The sequence below is a fragment of the Varanus komodoensis genome, unplaced genomic scaffold (assembly GCF_004798865.1).
Source record: "Varanus komodoensis strain SLA01 unplaced genomic scaffold, ASM479886v1 scaffold56, whole genome shotgun sequence".
NCBI classification, from domain to species: Eukaryota; Metazoa; Chordata; class Lepidosauria; order Squamata; family Varanidae; genus Varanus; species Varanus komodoensis.
Genome location: NW_025336169.1, coordinates 3,311,174 through 3,328,214, shown reverse-complemented (window position 1 = coordinate 3,328,214; position 17,041 = coordinate 3,311,174). Strand labels below are relative to the sequence as shown.

General features: G+C 49.8%; 1 protein-coding gene across 1 annotated transcript in view; it reads left to right on the top strand.

The window, feature by feature from the left end:
• The first annotated feature begins 179 nt into the window (after window positions 1–179).
• The window catches only part of BICDL1 (BICD family like cargo adaptor 1), a 58,935-nt gene continuing 42,073 nt past the window's right edge, over window positions 180–17,041 (top strand). Inside the window, exons 1-2 of the mRNA XM_044448958.1 lie at window positions 180–302; window positions 10,806–11,021. Coding sequence (XP_044304893.1) covers window positions 180–302; window positions 10,806–11,021 — 339 coding nt within the window. The remainder of the gene's footprint in view (window positions 303–10,805; window positions 11,022–17,041) is intronic.

The window sequence follows — 17,041 nt, the reverse complement described above, 5'->3', positions numbered from 1 at the left end:
CTGCGGCGGCGGCGTCTCCCTCCCGCGCGCCCGCCTCCGGGGGCGGCTCGGCCGCAGAGCTGGCGCTGGCGCTGGAGGAGGAGCTGTCGCTGCTGGCCGCCGCCGGGGAAGCGCCCGCGGAGCCCGAGGCGCCGGGCCCGGCCGGGGAGGCGCCCGCGGAGCCCGAGCTGCTGTCGCTGATGAGGCAGAAGGAGAAGGACCTGATGCTGGCCGCCCGGCTCGGCAAGGCGCTGCTGGAGCGCAACCAGGACATGACCCGCCAGTACGAGAAGATGCACAAGGAGCTGACGGACAAGCTGGAGGTGAGGCGCCCGCGGGCAGGGCGGGAGGGCCGGGCCGGGCCGGGCGGGCCAGGGAGCCGCGTGCCCCGTGACTCAGGGCGGCGCTGCCCAGCCCGGCGCCGCCTCGACCCCCCGGCGCGCGGCCCGAGCGACTGGCGCCGCGCCGCGCCGGCCTGGCCTGGCCTGGCCTAGGTTTCCCGCGCCGGCGTCCTCCGGATATGCCTGCGGCCAGCATGGCCAAGCAGGTGGAGGACACAGGGCTGGGTCAGTCCAGCCCACCTCTGCGGTCACTTTCTCAACTTACACGCAACTGCTCTGCTTTGAAAACTGAAAAATTGGTAATGGTGATCTGAGCACGTGCAGAGTGCGTCAGGAAGCTAGCGGCCCCCTTCCTCTTCCCAGGCCCTCGCAGCTGGCATCCGGTGTTTTGGGGCGCCGTACTGTTTGCTCTGGCTCTAGCATAAGGGCTTGGCTGGCTCACACAACTCCTGGGGGCCCTTGTCGAAGAAATTATGCTGCCCAGGAAATCATTCTGCACATGCTCAGGAACGCTGGCTCTGGGCTCTGCGCCTTCTGTTCTTTGGCTGCACTTTGGCCACTGGAGTGGAAATGCCTTGTGCAGCCTGGATCCTGGTGAGATAAAAAGGTGGAGGTAGGTGAAGTCTCACCTGCAGTGTTGAAAAGGGGCAGTGCTGGGAAGATGTGTTGCTAGGCGCCGAGGGCAGAAGAGGGGAAGACGTGGTTAGGGCAGGTTTGCCAGACGATCCTTTGCACTGGTTCTGGCGGGCGCCAGGGCACAACACCCCCAGTGGGCCCTCCCCCAGGGAGTCTCCCCCTCAGCACCCTCGTCACCCGCTGCTCTTGCTTCTCCGCCTCTCCCCACACCCACGGCCTCTTGCTTGCTCACTCTGGCTCCACATCTCCTCTTCTTCCCCACCACCACCTTGGGCTGGACCATGGCAAGGGGCAGGTCAAGAAGCAGGCTGCAATGTGGAAGAGGAGCAGCGACTCCAGGGGGTTCTAGCTTGTGGGCCCCCACCGGGGTGCAGGCCTCCGGCAGACGCTGCCCCCACTTCAGGGCTTCTCCTGCTCAAGCCACTGTTCCTTGACCATGTTGGGAACAAAAGAGGCCATGATTGCTGGCATTCTGCCTGGGGAATGGCTGCACTAACTCTTTGGATGAGGCTCATGAATCCTGGCAAATGAAGTCTGTGGCATGGAGGCGGTGGAGGAGGAAGGAGAGCCGCCATCTCCAGGTGTTCAGGCAGACCTGGGAACCGGCAGGGTATGGAAGGGACAGGAACCAGAAGAGCCTGGCCCCATCCTTGACCCCATGACTCAGCGCTGGGAGAGAAGGGCTAGCCAACTAGAGGGCCTAAGATGGCTGCCTGTCTCCAGAGGGGTTTTCCCGGAGAGGTGGCGTGCAGGGTTACTGAAAGGAATAGTTTCTAGTTTGGGTTCAGTGGAGCACTCTGTACATACTTGGAGACTCTCTCTCTGTTGGGTATTCGTTTGATGACTGTACTTTGGAAATAAAGCGCCTTTTGCCGAAGAACTGTCTGTTGTCAAGGGGGTGGGCTGAGCTCCTGACAGACACCCACACTGTGCCCTGAGCACTAAGGTGTGAGCCTGCTTCCTGCCTAAGGGTGCCGACCGGACCAGCCTGCAGTGCAGAGACGCATCTGTGTGCTGCCCCTTGGCTGTGCCACGAAGCGGCCTGCTGGTACCTGTTCAAGAGCAGATCCGCAAAAGCAGAATGCAGAAGAGAGGAGCTGCTAAAAACATGCCCAGGTTAGGTCTGTTGTCCCCAACCCAGTGCCTTACAAATCTGTTGGACTACAACTCCCATGATCCCCTCTGGCAGCATAGGGTAGGGGACTATAGTCCAATATATCTGGAGGGAGCCAGGGTGGGGAAGGCTGGGTTAAACGCATGACATACTTGATGGCTGGCTTTCCCCATAAAAATAGAGGCAGGCTGAGCCCGGAACTTCAGGCAGCCTCTTGAAGCAGCCTTCCAGTTGTTATAGATTGCAGTTCCCATCACTCTCTCAATGGGCATGTTGGCTGGGAATGATGGGAGCTGCCGTCTGCACTCATCTGTTGGGCAGAAGAAACATCATCTTTATCCCCGGAGCTGCTCTGTGGCCCTCCAGGCTGTATTCCGTCTGTGAGCACCTTCCAGGGCCGGTGTGGCCCTACCCCCGATGGCCTGGTCTTGCCTGGCTGTGTGCCGTCCTCCATACCTCTCCAGCAATCTTCGCAGTGGGAGGCTGGGTCTGAAAGGTGGGAGCTCTGGGCAGTTTGCACCTGCTGGGAGCCGCTTCTCGTATCCGCAAGCTATTTTGAAGCCGCAGTTCCCGGAGCGACAGGGCTCCCCAGGCAGGCACTGGCAGCTGGCACGGGAGGGACAGAACGCACTTCCTGACCCCTCCTTCCTGAGCGGCTCCAGAGGCCAGTGCCTCGCCAAGCACTGGCCAGTCCATGTGCCTGCTACGGCTTGGGGGTATCCCTGCTGGTGCTGAGCAACAAGGCTGGGTGGGGAGGGGCTGAGTTTCCCCGCATGCGCCTTCCTGCCTGCTTTCCGAATCCGAGGTTGCTTCCATCTTGGGATCTTCAGCCAAGGGGGAGTTCTGCCTAGACAAACTTCCCCGTTCGATTGACCCGCCCTGCTTGGGGAAGCATTCCTAATCCTCACCAGCCTCAAGTGAACCGTCTCCCCCATCGGGGTGTGCCTGAAGCAGGTGCATGCTCATTTGGCCCAGCGGATGCTTTCGAGGCCTGGGCTGCAGGAGCTGCGTCCGGCTGGCGCAGCACGCCAGTCTGCATGTGTTGGCAACGTACCCGGGGCAAAAGGGACGGAGGGGGCGAGGATGATAGTTCTGCGGCAAAGAGTTTGCAGAGCTGACACAGAGTGGAGAGAGAGGGAAGAAATACAGGAGGTGAATAAAGTGATGCAGTTATACCTTTCGATCGGAGAATGCTTGTTGAGGACTAAGACACTGAGCTAAAGTGGTGTTCCCACAACTGGGCGCTCATTCGGCATGGCTGTGGATGATGGCACCTGTAGTGTGACATGCCTGGCAGACCCACCCACCCCAGTTGGGAGGCAAGGAGCGAAAGGCTTTCTGGGAATGATGGAACCAGTGTGGTATAAATGGTTAAGAGTGTGCGTACGGGAGGCGGGCGGTCTGAGTCCTACTCCCCACTCAGCCATGGAACCACCTCCGGGACTCTGGGCCAGTCAGAGGCTCTCAGCCCAGTCTACCTCACAGGGTTGTTGTTTTGGGGATAAGACTGAGAGTGGGAGGAGAATGATTTTATTTATTTATCCCCCTATACATGTATTTATAGGCCACCTATATTGCCCAGGGCTGCTTTGAGTTCATTGGGAGAAAACCTAATAAATCGAATACGTAAATACAAAGCACGAGCACTATTTAAGAGGGAGCTTTGAGAAGGGGAGGGCCTTAGAGCCAACATGCAAAAAAGCACCCCCAGGGATGTGCTGGTAAGCAGGATGTGGTGAAGTCACTGAGAGCTCTGAAGGGATGGCTAGAAAGGAGCGTGTGCAGAATCTGGGTCAGCAGGTGGTGAAACTGAGAAAGAATACCCAGATGGATTATGGCGGGGATGGGTTGCGTGGCTTCAGTCGTGCCGTGTTGGCTGTGTCAGTAGGTAGGTCTGCAACAAAATGTAACAGCACAGAATACCGTTTTTTTCGAGCCAGTCAGGCATGCTTTCCGCCAGAAAACTCAGCTCTCCATCACTTTCCCACCAGGTTTCCTGTGTCCCTACAAAGATTTAGCATTCTCTGACCACTGAATATACCCGGGCAGTTTGGACATGTATTTATTTACCTGTTGTTCCCTGAAGGGTTGTCCCCAAAATCTAAACATGGCATTGTGTTTCTGGGAATGCTGGAGCTCCCCCAAACCTGCTTATACCTCTGCCTCACTCATGTTTGACAACATAAGGATTCTTGTCCAAAGAAAGAATTCACTATTTGTACAGAACACTATTCACTGTTTCTGTAATGTCCCTTGTTGCAGAAATTCAGAACAGTCTGGGCACGGCCTCTCTCAGTGCGCGCCTCAAACACTCTGGCCCTGCAAGATGCTGTTTGTTTGTTTTTCTTTTCGAAGCATATGGTTTCCTTTCTCTCTTTCTTTCCCACTTTCCCCTTCCCCTAAAGCAGAAACCAATAACTTGCAGCCCGCCACCTAATTTCAGAAGCCCCTTGAAAGCATTTTGTTCAGGCAGGTGGCAAGAATGAACTGTTTCCTCTTGCCACCTGCTCCCCACCCCCAGCACACACAGGGCAGAAAGAGAAGGGTGGCAGAAAGAGGAAGGGAAGTGGGTGGTCCGTGCCCTCTTTCGGCCCTAGTTGCACCCGTTCGGTTCTGCCCTCCTGCCATCATGGTGTCCCCTGTTGATTACCCCCCGAGGAGTGCAGTCCTCAGCAGAAAAAGGACACCAAGTCCACCTTAAAACAACAGCTTAGTGTGGTGTCCAGTGCATGTTCAGGAAAAACACAGGCCTACAACTCTAATACAAAAAAAAATAGAAACAGGACACAAACTAGAAATGCCCTTTTCCAGTCTAAGCATGCACCTTTAATAGCGGCAGCACAAGGTGGGCTGCTGAACTGGCTGCATTCACTGTGAACTTGGTCACAAGTCAGCTGTGAGTGAGGGCAAGCTCATCCTGGAGCAGCGCTTTGTCTCTTATTGTGCCTGGAGACAGACACCCTCCCCTTTTTTTAGGAAAACAGGCACTGATTGGAGAGAGGCACCATGTTCCACCAAGTGTGTACACACACTTCTTTTGTTGGTGCCTGCCTCTGATTAAATAGCTTTTGCCTGGTTTTTGAATGATGCATTCCCTTCCAAAGATCAGAGCAAATTTTCTGAAAACCCATATACTGCTACAACAATTATACTTTATAAAAACCATGGATGAGGAATCCAGTTTCTTATGGATTTTATTTTACTGGTTTACTTATATTTGATATGACCTCTTACCTAAGCAATAATAAACTGAAATTTGGGAATAAAAACTACTGAAGCATACACTTGAAATTGTGGGCAGCTTGTGGCCCTCCAGAAGTTTTGCTTACAGCTCCCATCAGCCTCAGCGAGCAGAGCCAATGGGGAAGGACACTGGGAGCTGTAGACCAAAACACCAGGAGTTGTGCATCGCAACTTAAGGGCAGCTTCCTTGCAACAAGCCAGAATTCTAGTCCTCGTAGTCTGCGCAACCCCTGCTTTGCTCTATCCTGCCCTTTCCTTCAGGGAGCTCAAGATGACCTACATGAATCCTTTCCTTTCCCTTTGATCTTCACAACAACCCAGTGAGGCAGGTTGGGTGAGGGTCCGTGAATGGTCCCGAATCACTCAGAGATCTGTGCTTTGGGAATGGGAGGGGCAGCTGTTCTGGGTGTCGAGGAGAAAAACGAAGTCCCTCCTGTTTGCTGTCTGACTGCGAGAGAGACAGGCAACACCAGCAAGTAATTTCATATAAAAAAGACTCTTTATGGTAGGTGCATAACGACAGCGAGTGAGCCCATCCCCTGTCGGGACCAGCTGCCACAGTATCACACACAGGGAATTTATGCATTTAGCTCTTTGCAGTGATTAGCAACAGAAAACAACTCAGCAGAAAGCATTCCATTACTTTTATACATAGTTATCTTGACCGACACTTCTGGCATCAAAACATTTGGCTCCAGGCTTATCCTCACACATTCTGACCTTCTTGGCAGAGGTTTATTCTATATTTTTGACCTTGTGTCTCCCTGATAGAACCCTAAAAAACTAACCCTTCTTGTTTGGTCATCAGGAAAATCTGATATTCTTCAGTCCCTCCTGCTGGCCCTAGAGAATCCTTAGAGGGCCTCATGATCGGTAATGCTGTACGGGGCAACCCATACCTATAGATACGCCAAACAACCTGCTGGCGCACCATGCTGCCACTCTGGCCCATCTGCTAGGGGTGGTGCACAAGTCTATTTCTTCTGGAGTTCGGGAAAAGGACGGCAGCCTGTTTGCCCTGGAGGTGTGAATCCGGAATTGCCTGCTTCTGGAAGCCCGTTCTTCTTGAATCTGGTGTGATGCCCCTGGGTAGGAATCTCTTTCATCTGGAGAGCAGAAGGACTGACTAGGCTGGTTTCATACGCACGTGCGCAGTTGCAGGTCACACAGATCTGGCCCTAGGGGGGCGGCAGAGGAGGCCTGGGAATTTGGGGCTTCAGACTTGGAGATGGGAGAAGCGGAGGAGCTGATCCCTAGGACGCTGTCCCCAGGATAGACAGGAGGCGTTCTCAGAGCCAGACGAGGTGCTGCTGCACTTGGGAAGGAGCGCTAGCCAACTGGAAGGGTGGTGTACTGAGAAGAGGCATGCCCGCTTCCAGGAGGGCCCCCGCAGAAGGTCCAGTGCCGAACGAAACAGACCTACGACCTTCCATGCCCTCTCATGCTAGGATGGTTATTAATGATGTGCCCATGTGGAAGCGGTGAAGTCCCATCATCGAAAGAGCATCGGGAGGGATACTGAATGGCATGGCATTTGCATTTGCTAATGGCTGGAGCATGTGCAATGATTCCTTTCATTTAAATGAGAAGTGCGGAACATCACGCCATTGTGCGGAAGACTGTGGCTTGGCGGCCGGTGTGCCTACCCGTTCAGACTGTTGTCCAGATGCTAACCATGGCAAACAGCAACTCTGGTGGCACTTTATCTAAGTGGAATTGGACAGGGCAAGAGTGTGGGGCCTCAGACCTGGGGCCACATCCAGCCTGCCTGGACTCCCCCAGGTAGCCACACCTCCTTCCCCAAGGCCTCAGCCCTGCCTCCTGGCCACCGAAGCTTCCCAGCTTCCGGGCTGCCTTTTCCTCGGAGTTTAAAGTTGAAACTGCCTCTCCAGTGACTTGGTGACCTTTTTCAGCCTCGCCTGAAGATGCTGGCGGTGGAAGTGGGTCGCTCGGTGTGCCAAACACGCTCCGCCTCTGGATGTGCCATGAGCAGAGTCCCCTCTTTGCAGCAGCTATCAGCCCCCCACGATGGAGGGCTGCCTGCCTGCCTGTCTCCCCGCCCTGCACCTCCTGTTGCAGAAGCTCAAAATGTCCTTTATTCCTGAAATTCCATCTGTCAGCTGTGTTCTTTTTTCGCTTTCTGAATCAAATGACCTTAATTCTTCCCTGGCTGAAAATGACTTCACTGCATTAAATCCTCCAGACATGCTTTCCCTGGCCTGAAGCATTAATGCATTCGAAAAACAGGAGGAAGCCAGTGAGAAAACCTTTCTGTATTCAAGAGCAGCAGAGCATTTTATCTATTACTTCTATTCTGATTTGCATGGTGTACATTTAAGCATAGTTCTTCTCCTAAAGGCAGAATTTTCTGTACCAGTGTCTCCATTTTTCAAGCTGCTGTAGCCTGCAGAATAGTGTATTTTTATTTCTTTTCTAAAGCTTATTCATGCTGCTTTTTGGCATTTAAGAAGCTTCCCCACCCTCCAAAAAAAAGTGAGCAAAACTAAACCCAACCGAAACCCATCAAATAGCAACAGTTATAACTAAGACCTTAAAGCAAAACATGAGCAAAGTTAAAACATTCAGCCATATGTTAAAAGTCCCCAAAAACCAAGTGGAATAAATGTTTCCATTCCCCACCAGCAGGGTGGGGCTAGTCCCATGCCTCTGAGAGATAATTGTGCATGCAGGGTGCCACCACAGGGAAGGCGCTGTTTTTAGAGCCAACTGGACCTCATTTGGTGGTGGGGCTGCATAACAGGGGCTTTGAAACATGTGTCAACACGGGGTTAGGTTCATATGGGAGAAGACAGTCTTACCAATATCCTGGCCCTTAAGTCATGATAGGTTTTATAGATAAGCAGTAGTCTGAATTTTGCCCTAGAGTTAATGTTCTCAAAATCATACACCAGTTCTCAAACACTTTCCAAGGGCTGAGCATCTTGCAGTAATCTAGCCAACACGTATAAACATCTAGGCTGCTAATTTGTGAGTTGCTGTGGATGTTTTGTGGTGATAATAGATCATCGCGGCCTTCCTGCTTTCTTCCTTTATGGTTGTGTATACTAGCTCCCTTCTCACTGAGCCAGTTTGGGCTTTTCCCCCATTTGAGAGTGTTTCTCTCTCGCTTTTTAAAATCATTATTCCTGCAAACCCTGAGTGTAAGGTACTTCCTTCATCTCCACCACACCACCTCAGGAAATGGAAAAACAGACAGGGTAATGTTTGGTGTTTCGTCTTTGGTTGGCTATGTTGTAATCTGGAATGGGGGAGAGTCTTGGCAACCCTTGGCCATTGGTCTTCACCGGGCACCCAAGATGCCAAGCTTCTATTCAGGCGAAGTTATTTTAGCCTAGGAACTACTTGCCTTCACATGATGTTAAAGCCCAATTTAATTTTGTTTGTTTGTCTTTTGGTGGCAAGGGGAAATGCTACATTTGCTCACGTTTGTGTATGTGCTCCATGCTGACAAAAAGGGGATTCGGCCAAATGGTTTAAAGTTATGTAGTTTTTTAAAAATTGTATTTCTCCGCTGCCCAGCCACTGAAGTTCTCTGGCTGGTTCACAAAACAAAACTCAAAACCATAAAATACTATTACATAGGAGAACACAATATATGAAAAGTTTAAGCTGTCTTCAGTTCATTGCATGAGAAAAAAAAGGCAGGGTGTAAAAAAAGGCAGGAGTGGCCACACGAAGTTCAAAACAGAATAAAACTAAAGAAAGATAAAAGCCAGCAGCAGTGCAAAGATTAAAAAATACCCTGGTACATTCAAAATTTTTTTGAAGGGCTATTAAGCTGGAGGAAATGAAAGGGCCTTTGCTCGGTTCCAAAAAGACCGCAGGGTAGGCACCAGGCGGACTTCTCTGGGAAGGCCATTCCACAGTTGGGCTGCTACCAGCAAAGTGGGCCTCCCCAAAGAACCACCTCCCTGACCTCATTTCGCAAGCCCTCCTTGGGGTCCAAGCAAGTATGAATGGGAGAGGGTAATTTAAATTAAGAATGCATTTGAACAGCCCTGACTAGTTTGTGTGCTTCTGTGACTTGTTCATACCATATATTTTAAGACAAGTACTCAGTGGGCTCAAAGGTTTTTGCTTATAGTATCTTTAAGTCCTTGAGAAAAATCTGTTAGGGACTCTGTAGACTGATTTCACTTTAATACTGATTATAAATTATGAAATAATATTATCAGCATATTTATATCCCACCGATTCCCAGAAATCGGGACTCTGGGAAGATATGATAGGCAAGCATTTAGAGCGAACTGTTTGTTGCTGGTAGAATTTTCCATGGTTACCACCCCCCTGCCCCCTGGCCTGGAAAAATTAAACTTGGAATGTCTGACAGCTGGAATAGCTCTTGCTTAAGGAAGTGAGAGAGCGCTCTATTGATGTGGAAATAGATTTGTAAGCTCAGCTGACATTACGTGAGGGGAAGGAATGATCACCCACCCCTATCTGGATTATTCCTTGTCAAGAATACTTATTTTGTTGCGAACTCATGGAATAATTTTATATTTATTGAGTAGCTCTTGTTAGAAACCAGACGTCCCCTACCTAGCACCCTCCCAGTTAGCCAGACTACAGTACCCACCATTCATAACCAGCATGCAATGGGGTTACGGGGCCTGTAATCAAACACATGTGGGAGGGGTTGCAGCCAAATATCTGGAGGCCATCCTGAACTTAAAACAGATGAAAAACCAGCCAGAGGCCAAACAACACCTTTGGAGTAAGCATGCGGCACGTGCAGGGCTGTACCATTTCACACAGGGGGGGGGTATTTATTTAAAGCTTTTATTTGCCATTATGCGTGGCATCTCAGGATGGCTTGCAATCACATCGCACAGGTTAAAGCTCTTCTCCAGTGGAAATGTCATGCATCCAGAAAGCTAGTCACTAAAGAATTTGCCCCTTGATGTGCTAATTTTCTGTATGTAGGGAAACTTTGATTGAGGGGAGCTACAGTGTGATGTTGTTGCTGTTGCTGTTACTATTATTAATATAGTGCTTACCCTATTTAAGAAATATCTCTAAATTCTGAAAGGATGCCATTCCAGAAGGACTGTATGCTGTGTGAGGATTCAGAATGTGTGAAATCAACTCTTAGGAAAGAAGCCAGGTGGAATTTGGTACCCAAGGAAAACTGGAATGCAAAAGCTCCACCCACCTGATATGACAGGGATCTCCCACTGGATGGCCAGGGGGCTGCTGAACTGGCTTTCAAGGAGGCAAGGGTTAGGAAAGTCAGCAAGGGAAGAACAGATTTGATGCAAAGCACACTTTTAAGGTCATTTCTGCTGCTCTGCCTTAGCTGCTGCCGAGTCGAACTAGGAGTGCTTCTGATTGCATCTCTGCCGATCTGCAGTCTTCCATATCATAACAGGAGATGCCTTAAGAACAGCACGGTGTGCCTGTGCCCACCAGCACCGGGCATGAAAGACGGCAGCCCTAACGTGTTCTTCCTGTTTTGTGGCTTTGTTCTGCAGCACCTGGAGCAGGAGAAGCACGAGCTGAGGCGACGGTTTGAGAACAAAGAAGGCGAATGGGAAGGACGCGTGTCTGAGCTGGAGAGCGATGTGAAGCAGCTCCAGGGGGAACTGGAGAAGCAGCAAGTTCACCTCCGGGAAGCCGATCGAGAGAAAACGCGGGCAGTCCAGGAACTGTCTGAACAGAACCAAAGACTCTTGGATCAGCTCAGCCGGGTGAGTCCTTCGTCCAGGCCAGGAGGAAGGGGAGGGGGCTGATCAGACGGCTTCCTTTGTGCTCCACGCTCTTAAATCTGACACCCTCCTCTTGCGTAAGCTTTGTTGCTGGGCAAGCTGAGCAGCCGAGAGGGCCATAAGGCAAATGTCAAATGCCTCTGACTGCAGTGCATCCCCCAGGAAATCCCTTTGGAGGGCTCAGGACACTCCTCTGCAGCAGCTCATGGAGAAGGGGCTTTCACAACTCTGGCACCCTGGTCTTTTTACGTGGAGATGCTCGGAGGGCCACCCTGTGCTCTCCCGCTGAGCTATGGTCCCTCCCCAGTGGGTGGCCTCTCTAGGGTGAGGAAGTGCTGCTTGGGAGCCTCCAGAGGGTCTCCTGGATGAGCTCCCTGCCTCCGCTGCTCCAAACAAGTCATATGATCCCATTTTAATCCCCCCTTCTGCTGGTGGCGCAGGGCAGGTGGCCGAGTGGGCATGTGATGAGCCAGAACTGTGGCCAGAACAGCAAAGGCTTTTGCAGCGCATGCAAGATGGACCCGTTTATTCCGGCTGAAGCTTTCGTGCGCGCCAGCTGCCCTCTTTCTACGTTGTTGTTCATGAGCAGCGCTTTGGCCTATCATTTCTGGTGGGCTCCTCCAACCAGTGCAAAGCTTGTGGCACAGAAGCCCTCAGATTCAGCCCTCTGGGGGCCCCAAGGCAGCCCTGTTGGAAGCCCAAGCCTGGGCCTGGGGTCCCTCAAGGCCACACTCGCTTCTCCAGGTGGGTAGCCACCTGGACATGTCCTTCTATAGGACATTTATTTATTTATTTAGAAAATTTCTATGCCGCCCCATTCGCCGAAGCCTCGGGGCGGCTCACAAATCAATTAAAATACTATAAATTAACAATATAAAACAAGTTAACAATATAAAATAAGTTGCCCTGGCCAAAGAATAAAATAAATAAATACTATTAACACTTAAAATGACGTTTGAATAAAAAGGTCTTCGCCTGGCGCCGAAAAACAAATAACGACGGCACCAGGCGGACCTCTCTGGGGAGCGCATTCCATAGATTCTGTGGGCTTTGTGGGCAAGTGGTGGCCTTGGTACAATCTGGGTTCAACTGGGACAATCTCGGTGGGGAACAGCAGGCTTGCGGGCCCGATCCAGCCCTCCGGGGTAACTCAGGTGGCTGTGGCTCCACCCATTCCTCCATTTATCAGTCATTCGGTGACTTTTATGTATCCCGCTTCTTAAAGGTTAGAATGCTTCTCCCAAAGCTCGGGAAAGGCTTTCTATGCTATTATTAATTTTTGGAGGGGGTGACCCCCCCCCCATCTTCTCTGAAATACTGTTTGCCTCTTGAGCTGACTGAGATGCCACATTTCTGGACTAAAGTAACTGGGACAGTGTGATGTCTGAACTGGGACATTTGGCCTGTTGATCTTGAAGGAAGGTGGAATCTGAAGCCAGGATGAGTTCCTTTGCATGAGCCCAGGTGTTTCTGGGAATGAGGCTGCGAGGCATGGCCTGGATGGAACCCTATACCTGGCCTTCGTTCCTGCTTAATTTAGCCACTCCTGTGGGCAGAAGGAGACCGATCAGAGGCTTAGACCCATTGGCTCTCCGGGCACTTCCAGCTCTACTCTTCTATGAAACATGAGTGCTTGGGTATCACACAATGCTTGTGAACAAGAAGCTAGAATTCTCCATTCTGTTGACTTAATACCATATCCAAACAAGACCTTGGTCTCGGCTTGTTGCATGGTAATTGCTGTGATTATTTGCAGGAGGTATTGGTGTGCTTTTTGTTAGCAAATAATGTCAGTTTTGTTCCATGCAACGGTTTAGGGTACTAAGCATACATGTTTAGTTATATAGTGGGAGCAAATAATGTGACATCCCTGGGTGGTTTGGGGCTTTGATTTTGTTGTTTGGCTTTGGAAACCTCCTCATTCCACTAATGCTTGTTTGGTAGCTGTACATGGATAGCCCACTGCATGCAAATTTCTGCAAATTCCTTATGAATAAGGCTTGCATGCTCTGCGTGTCATGCCCTTCTAGCTGTCCAGGAGCATAAAATGTGGCAATAAACATAAAAGGGCAATGAAATCCTCAATATTTTGGCTTCTTTATTTTTAATGCAAAGTCTGAGCTCTTGGATCTGCAAAGCTATGCCTAAAAGTATGCGTATATGATGCTAAACAGTTTGAACATGCAACAGGGTTAAATTCAGCACAGTTAATTTTAGACTCGAGATGCACAATGCTTCCTGCCATCTTTAGATTTTGCATTGCTTCACTTAAAAATTCAGTGCACCAACATCAGCAGAATTCGGGGGACCTCCTGCTCATGCTTGTGCTGCCAAACAGAGCCCTAGAATTCTGCCCCAAAGTCCTACCCTGATGGTACCATGCTGAGGATGGACTTTCGGGAACCATGTCACAATTTGTCCCCTCCTAGGATTACCAAAATGAACCAGAGTTATGGAAACAAGGAAAGACTGGAAAATTATGATGTTTTCCCCCCAACATTCAGTTGGTACAGCATAGGTAGAGTACATATTTTGGATTTGGGTTTCCTGCTTGCAAAACCTGGCTGCGTGGAAAATACACAGCCCTACTTATGGAAATATATAAACATCTGGAAATGCAAACAGTAACTATATGCCCCTGGACGGTCACTGTAGAGATTCACCATTCATCTGTCTATAGAAGTGAATGAAGCTAGCATAACGGGGGCAGCAGAAGCTAGGCAATGTCTAAGCTGCAGCTGAAGAAATCAACATTCTGTGATACAGGGGTGGGGAGCCTCAGGCTCGGGGGCTCCCCCAGAAGGCCACGCCCCCTTTCCCTGGCCCCACCCCTTCCCTCCAACCCCTGTTTGTTTACCGGTCTCTCACTTTTTGTACAGTAATTGGGCAGACAGAATCCAACAAAACGGGAAATCCCGCAGAGGATGCCAAAGAGCAAAAATAAATGGAATAAGCAATGTAGGGGTGTTATTCTACAAAAAAGGAAAGAAATAGGAAAAGAGGAAACAGTTCTAGTGAGTTTCAGAGCACAATAGGTCCTCCTTCAGGGAAATTCACTTTGCTCTTCTAATTCCAGTCTTCTGTGCTGTGATGCTACACCTTTTGTGCGGTTTTTTCCCCATTCCAAAAGCTCAAAACCACATCCGTGCTTCGAGATCAGCTTTCCTCCCACCACCTGCCAGCAGCAACGCAACAATCTATTGCTGCAAGTTGCCCTTCTCAGCCGTGGGACCCAAGATCATCTCCCTTTTGTGGCTTGTTCACATATGAGCCTCAAAGACTGTTCCCCGTAAAGGACGGTGGTTAAGATGTTTCATGCTGCTTAGTGCTTTGGCTGTTGGTTTGTTTTACGGATCTTTTGGCTTTTATTTGGTTCTGCGCGGGCTCGGATATTTTATAGAACGTTTATATTTATATCTCTGCTCAGCTGTGTGTGTTCTCTGGGTAGCTTGAGCAATTTGTGGCAAACACAAGAAATAGGCAGTCTAAGAACCCTTTGAGCAGCAGAAAAATAAGACTTATTAGACCAGGTTATTAGCAGTGGAAATAATTTTTGTCTGACACTCTCTGGGAATTCTAATAAAAGCATCACATATCAAATCAAAACAGAATAAATGGATTGATGAATGGTCAGACTTGGCCTTCTGTTTTTCTGTCTATTTTTGTTTACAATTTTTCTTATTTTTTTAGAGAATTCCTTTCTCAAAGCGTCTTGTTTCTCAGTTCACATAAAATCTGGCCAGGCTTATGATGTGAGTGCTTTATGGATAGACTGGTCTGGTTTTCTTTTTCTGTCACTCCTGACATGCTGAAATGTTCTTATATTTCTCTACTGATGATGATAAATATTCTGCTCTGCACAGGCTGGACAGAAGAATTCTTCTGTGATATTCAGACAGCTTTTGGGCTGCTCAAGAGCAGTGTGTAGTCTTAGTTCTCGCTGCAACTGCTCCCAGCAGCCGAGTTTTACTTCTTATCCATAGGAATGAATGGGAACCATCCACTTGTATGGGAGAAAGCCGGTGGCTGTACATAAGGAGACCACTGGGGTGGGGTCAAAGCTACAACAGTTGTTCGAGGGCAACAAGTCCTCTCCAACTCAGGGCAACCCTACGAACGAGCGCTGTCCAGCATATCCTGTCCTTGTCAGCTCAAGACTGAGGTTTCCTTTATGGAGTAGCTCCATCTCCTATTTAGTCTTCTTCTGCCCTCAACTTCCCCTTGCATGTCTGTCTTCTCCAGGGAGTCTTGCCTTCTCATGATGTGTCCAAAGAAGGGCAGCCTCAGTTTTGCCATTTTTGCTTCTGGGGCAAGCTCGGCCTTGATTTGCTCGAGTATCACTTTTTGTGCTTCTGTTGGGCCCACGTTTTCACAAAGTTCTTCTTCAGCACTGTGTTTGGAACACATTGGTTGTCTTCCAGTCCAGCTGTCACACCCGTACAGTGGTGTGGATGATCTTGGCCTTGGTTCCCAGTGAAACGTCCTTATGCACGGGATGATCTTTTCCAGCTCCTTCAGTGCAGCCCTTCCGACTCTCAGCCTCCTCCTAATTTCTTGGCTACAGCTGCTTGCCTACTTACATTTTAATTCATATTCATTCTATTTCTGTCCTGCCCAAAAGCCAAAACAATTTTGTCAACAATCTCCCGCCCACACACACACACAAACACAATACAAAAACTTGAACATGCACAATTTAAAATCCGTTTCCAACCTTTATTTATTTATTTAGTAAGCTTCTATGCCGCCCCATTCATCGAAGCCTCGGGGCGGCTCACAACAATAAATAAATACATATTAAACATATAAAAACAATATAATTGGAGACGTCCTGGCCGAAGATATAAAATCAATAAATAAAGCTAACAATTAAAATGACGTTTAAATAAAAAGGTCTTGGCCTGGCGCCGAAAAGCAAATAACAATGGTGCCAGGTGGGCCTCTCCATTAACAGCCAGTTTCAGTAATACCAGGATCTAATAGAAAAACTGGCATTAAAATCCTGTGCATGTGCTGTCAAATGCCTAGCGGCAGAGAATGGACTTCATTTGGCACCAAAAAGGACGACTATATTGGCACCAAACAGACCGCACTGGGGAGAGCTCTGCACAACTGGGGGCAACCACCAAGGGGGGCTTGTCCTCGGCCTGCATTTCCCCAACCCAAGAGTGTCCCGAGTCATTTTGCCGCCTGTGGCCGAGCAGCAAAGCGTTCCTCAGCCACCTGCTCGTGCAAAGTGCATAACAGCCAACGCCAGCCAAGTTGTTTTGGCGCATGCCGTAAACCTCTCTTCCCATCCTCGGCAGCAGAAATGCAATAAGAGCAAAGTAAACGACTAACGAGTTGCTGCCCTTTCCTGAAACCGAAAATGTTGTGCCTGAGGAGCCTGCTTCACTCTGCCTTATGTAGAGCCGGCCCTTTCCCTAAGCTGTATGAGGCCCATCGGTGCGGGTGTCCAAGGATAGGCTATAGACATGCACATAGTGGGCATGTTGTGAGCGGAGCCAGCTGGAGCCGGGGGTCAGACTAGATGGCCTGGGAGACCCCTTCTGACTCGCTCTGTTTCTGTTTTCTGTGAAATACAAGAGCTGTCTGCCCAGCTTAGCTGTTCTTTCTAAAGGTTTTTCCACTGATGTTTGAGAAGACGAGGACAATCCTTATCTTTGTTAGCGTAGGACAACGAGGAATATGTCTTGGTCCCCAACCCCTGGGGAGCTTTATGAACGCTGGGACCCAGCAAGAGACAGAGCTGGATTTCTTAAAAAAAGAAGAGTTCAAATTCTATAGGAAACCTTCCTCCTTTCATCCACCCCATCCAAGATGGGTTGCAGCTGTTTCTTTCTTTCTTGTTCATGACAGACAGTTTGTATGTGCCCAGAAGCTTCCTTCTTAGGTAGGACTACGAAATCCTGCCAAGAAATATGGAAGAGCTGGCTTCCTGGTTCTGGCTGGACCCCACCTAAGCCATCGTTCCATTTCCAGACACTGCTCGCATGTGAGGC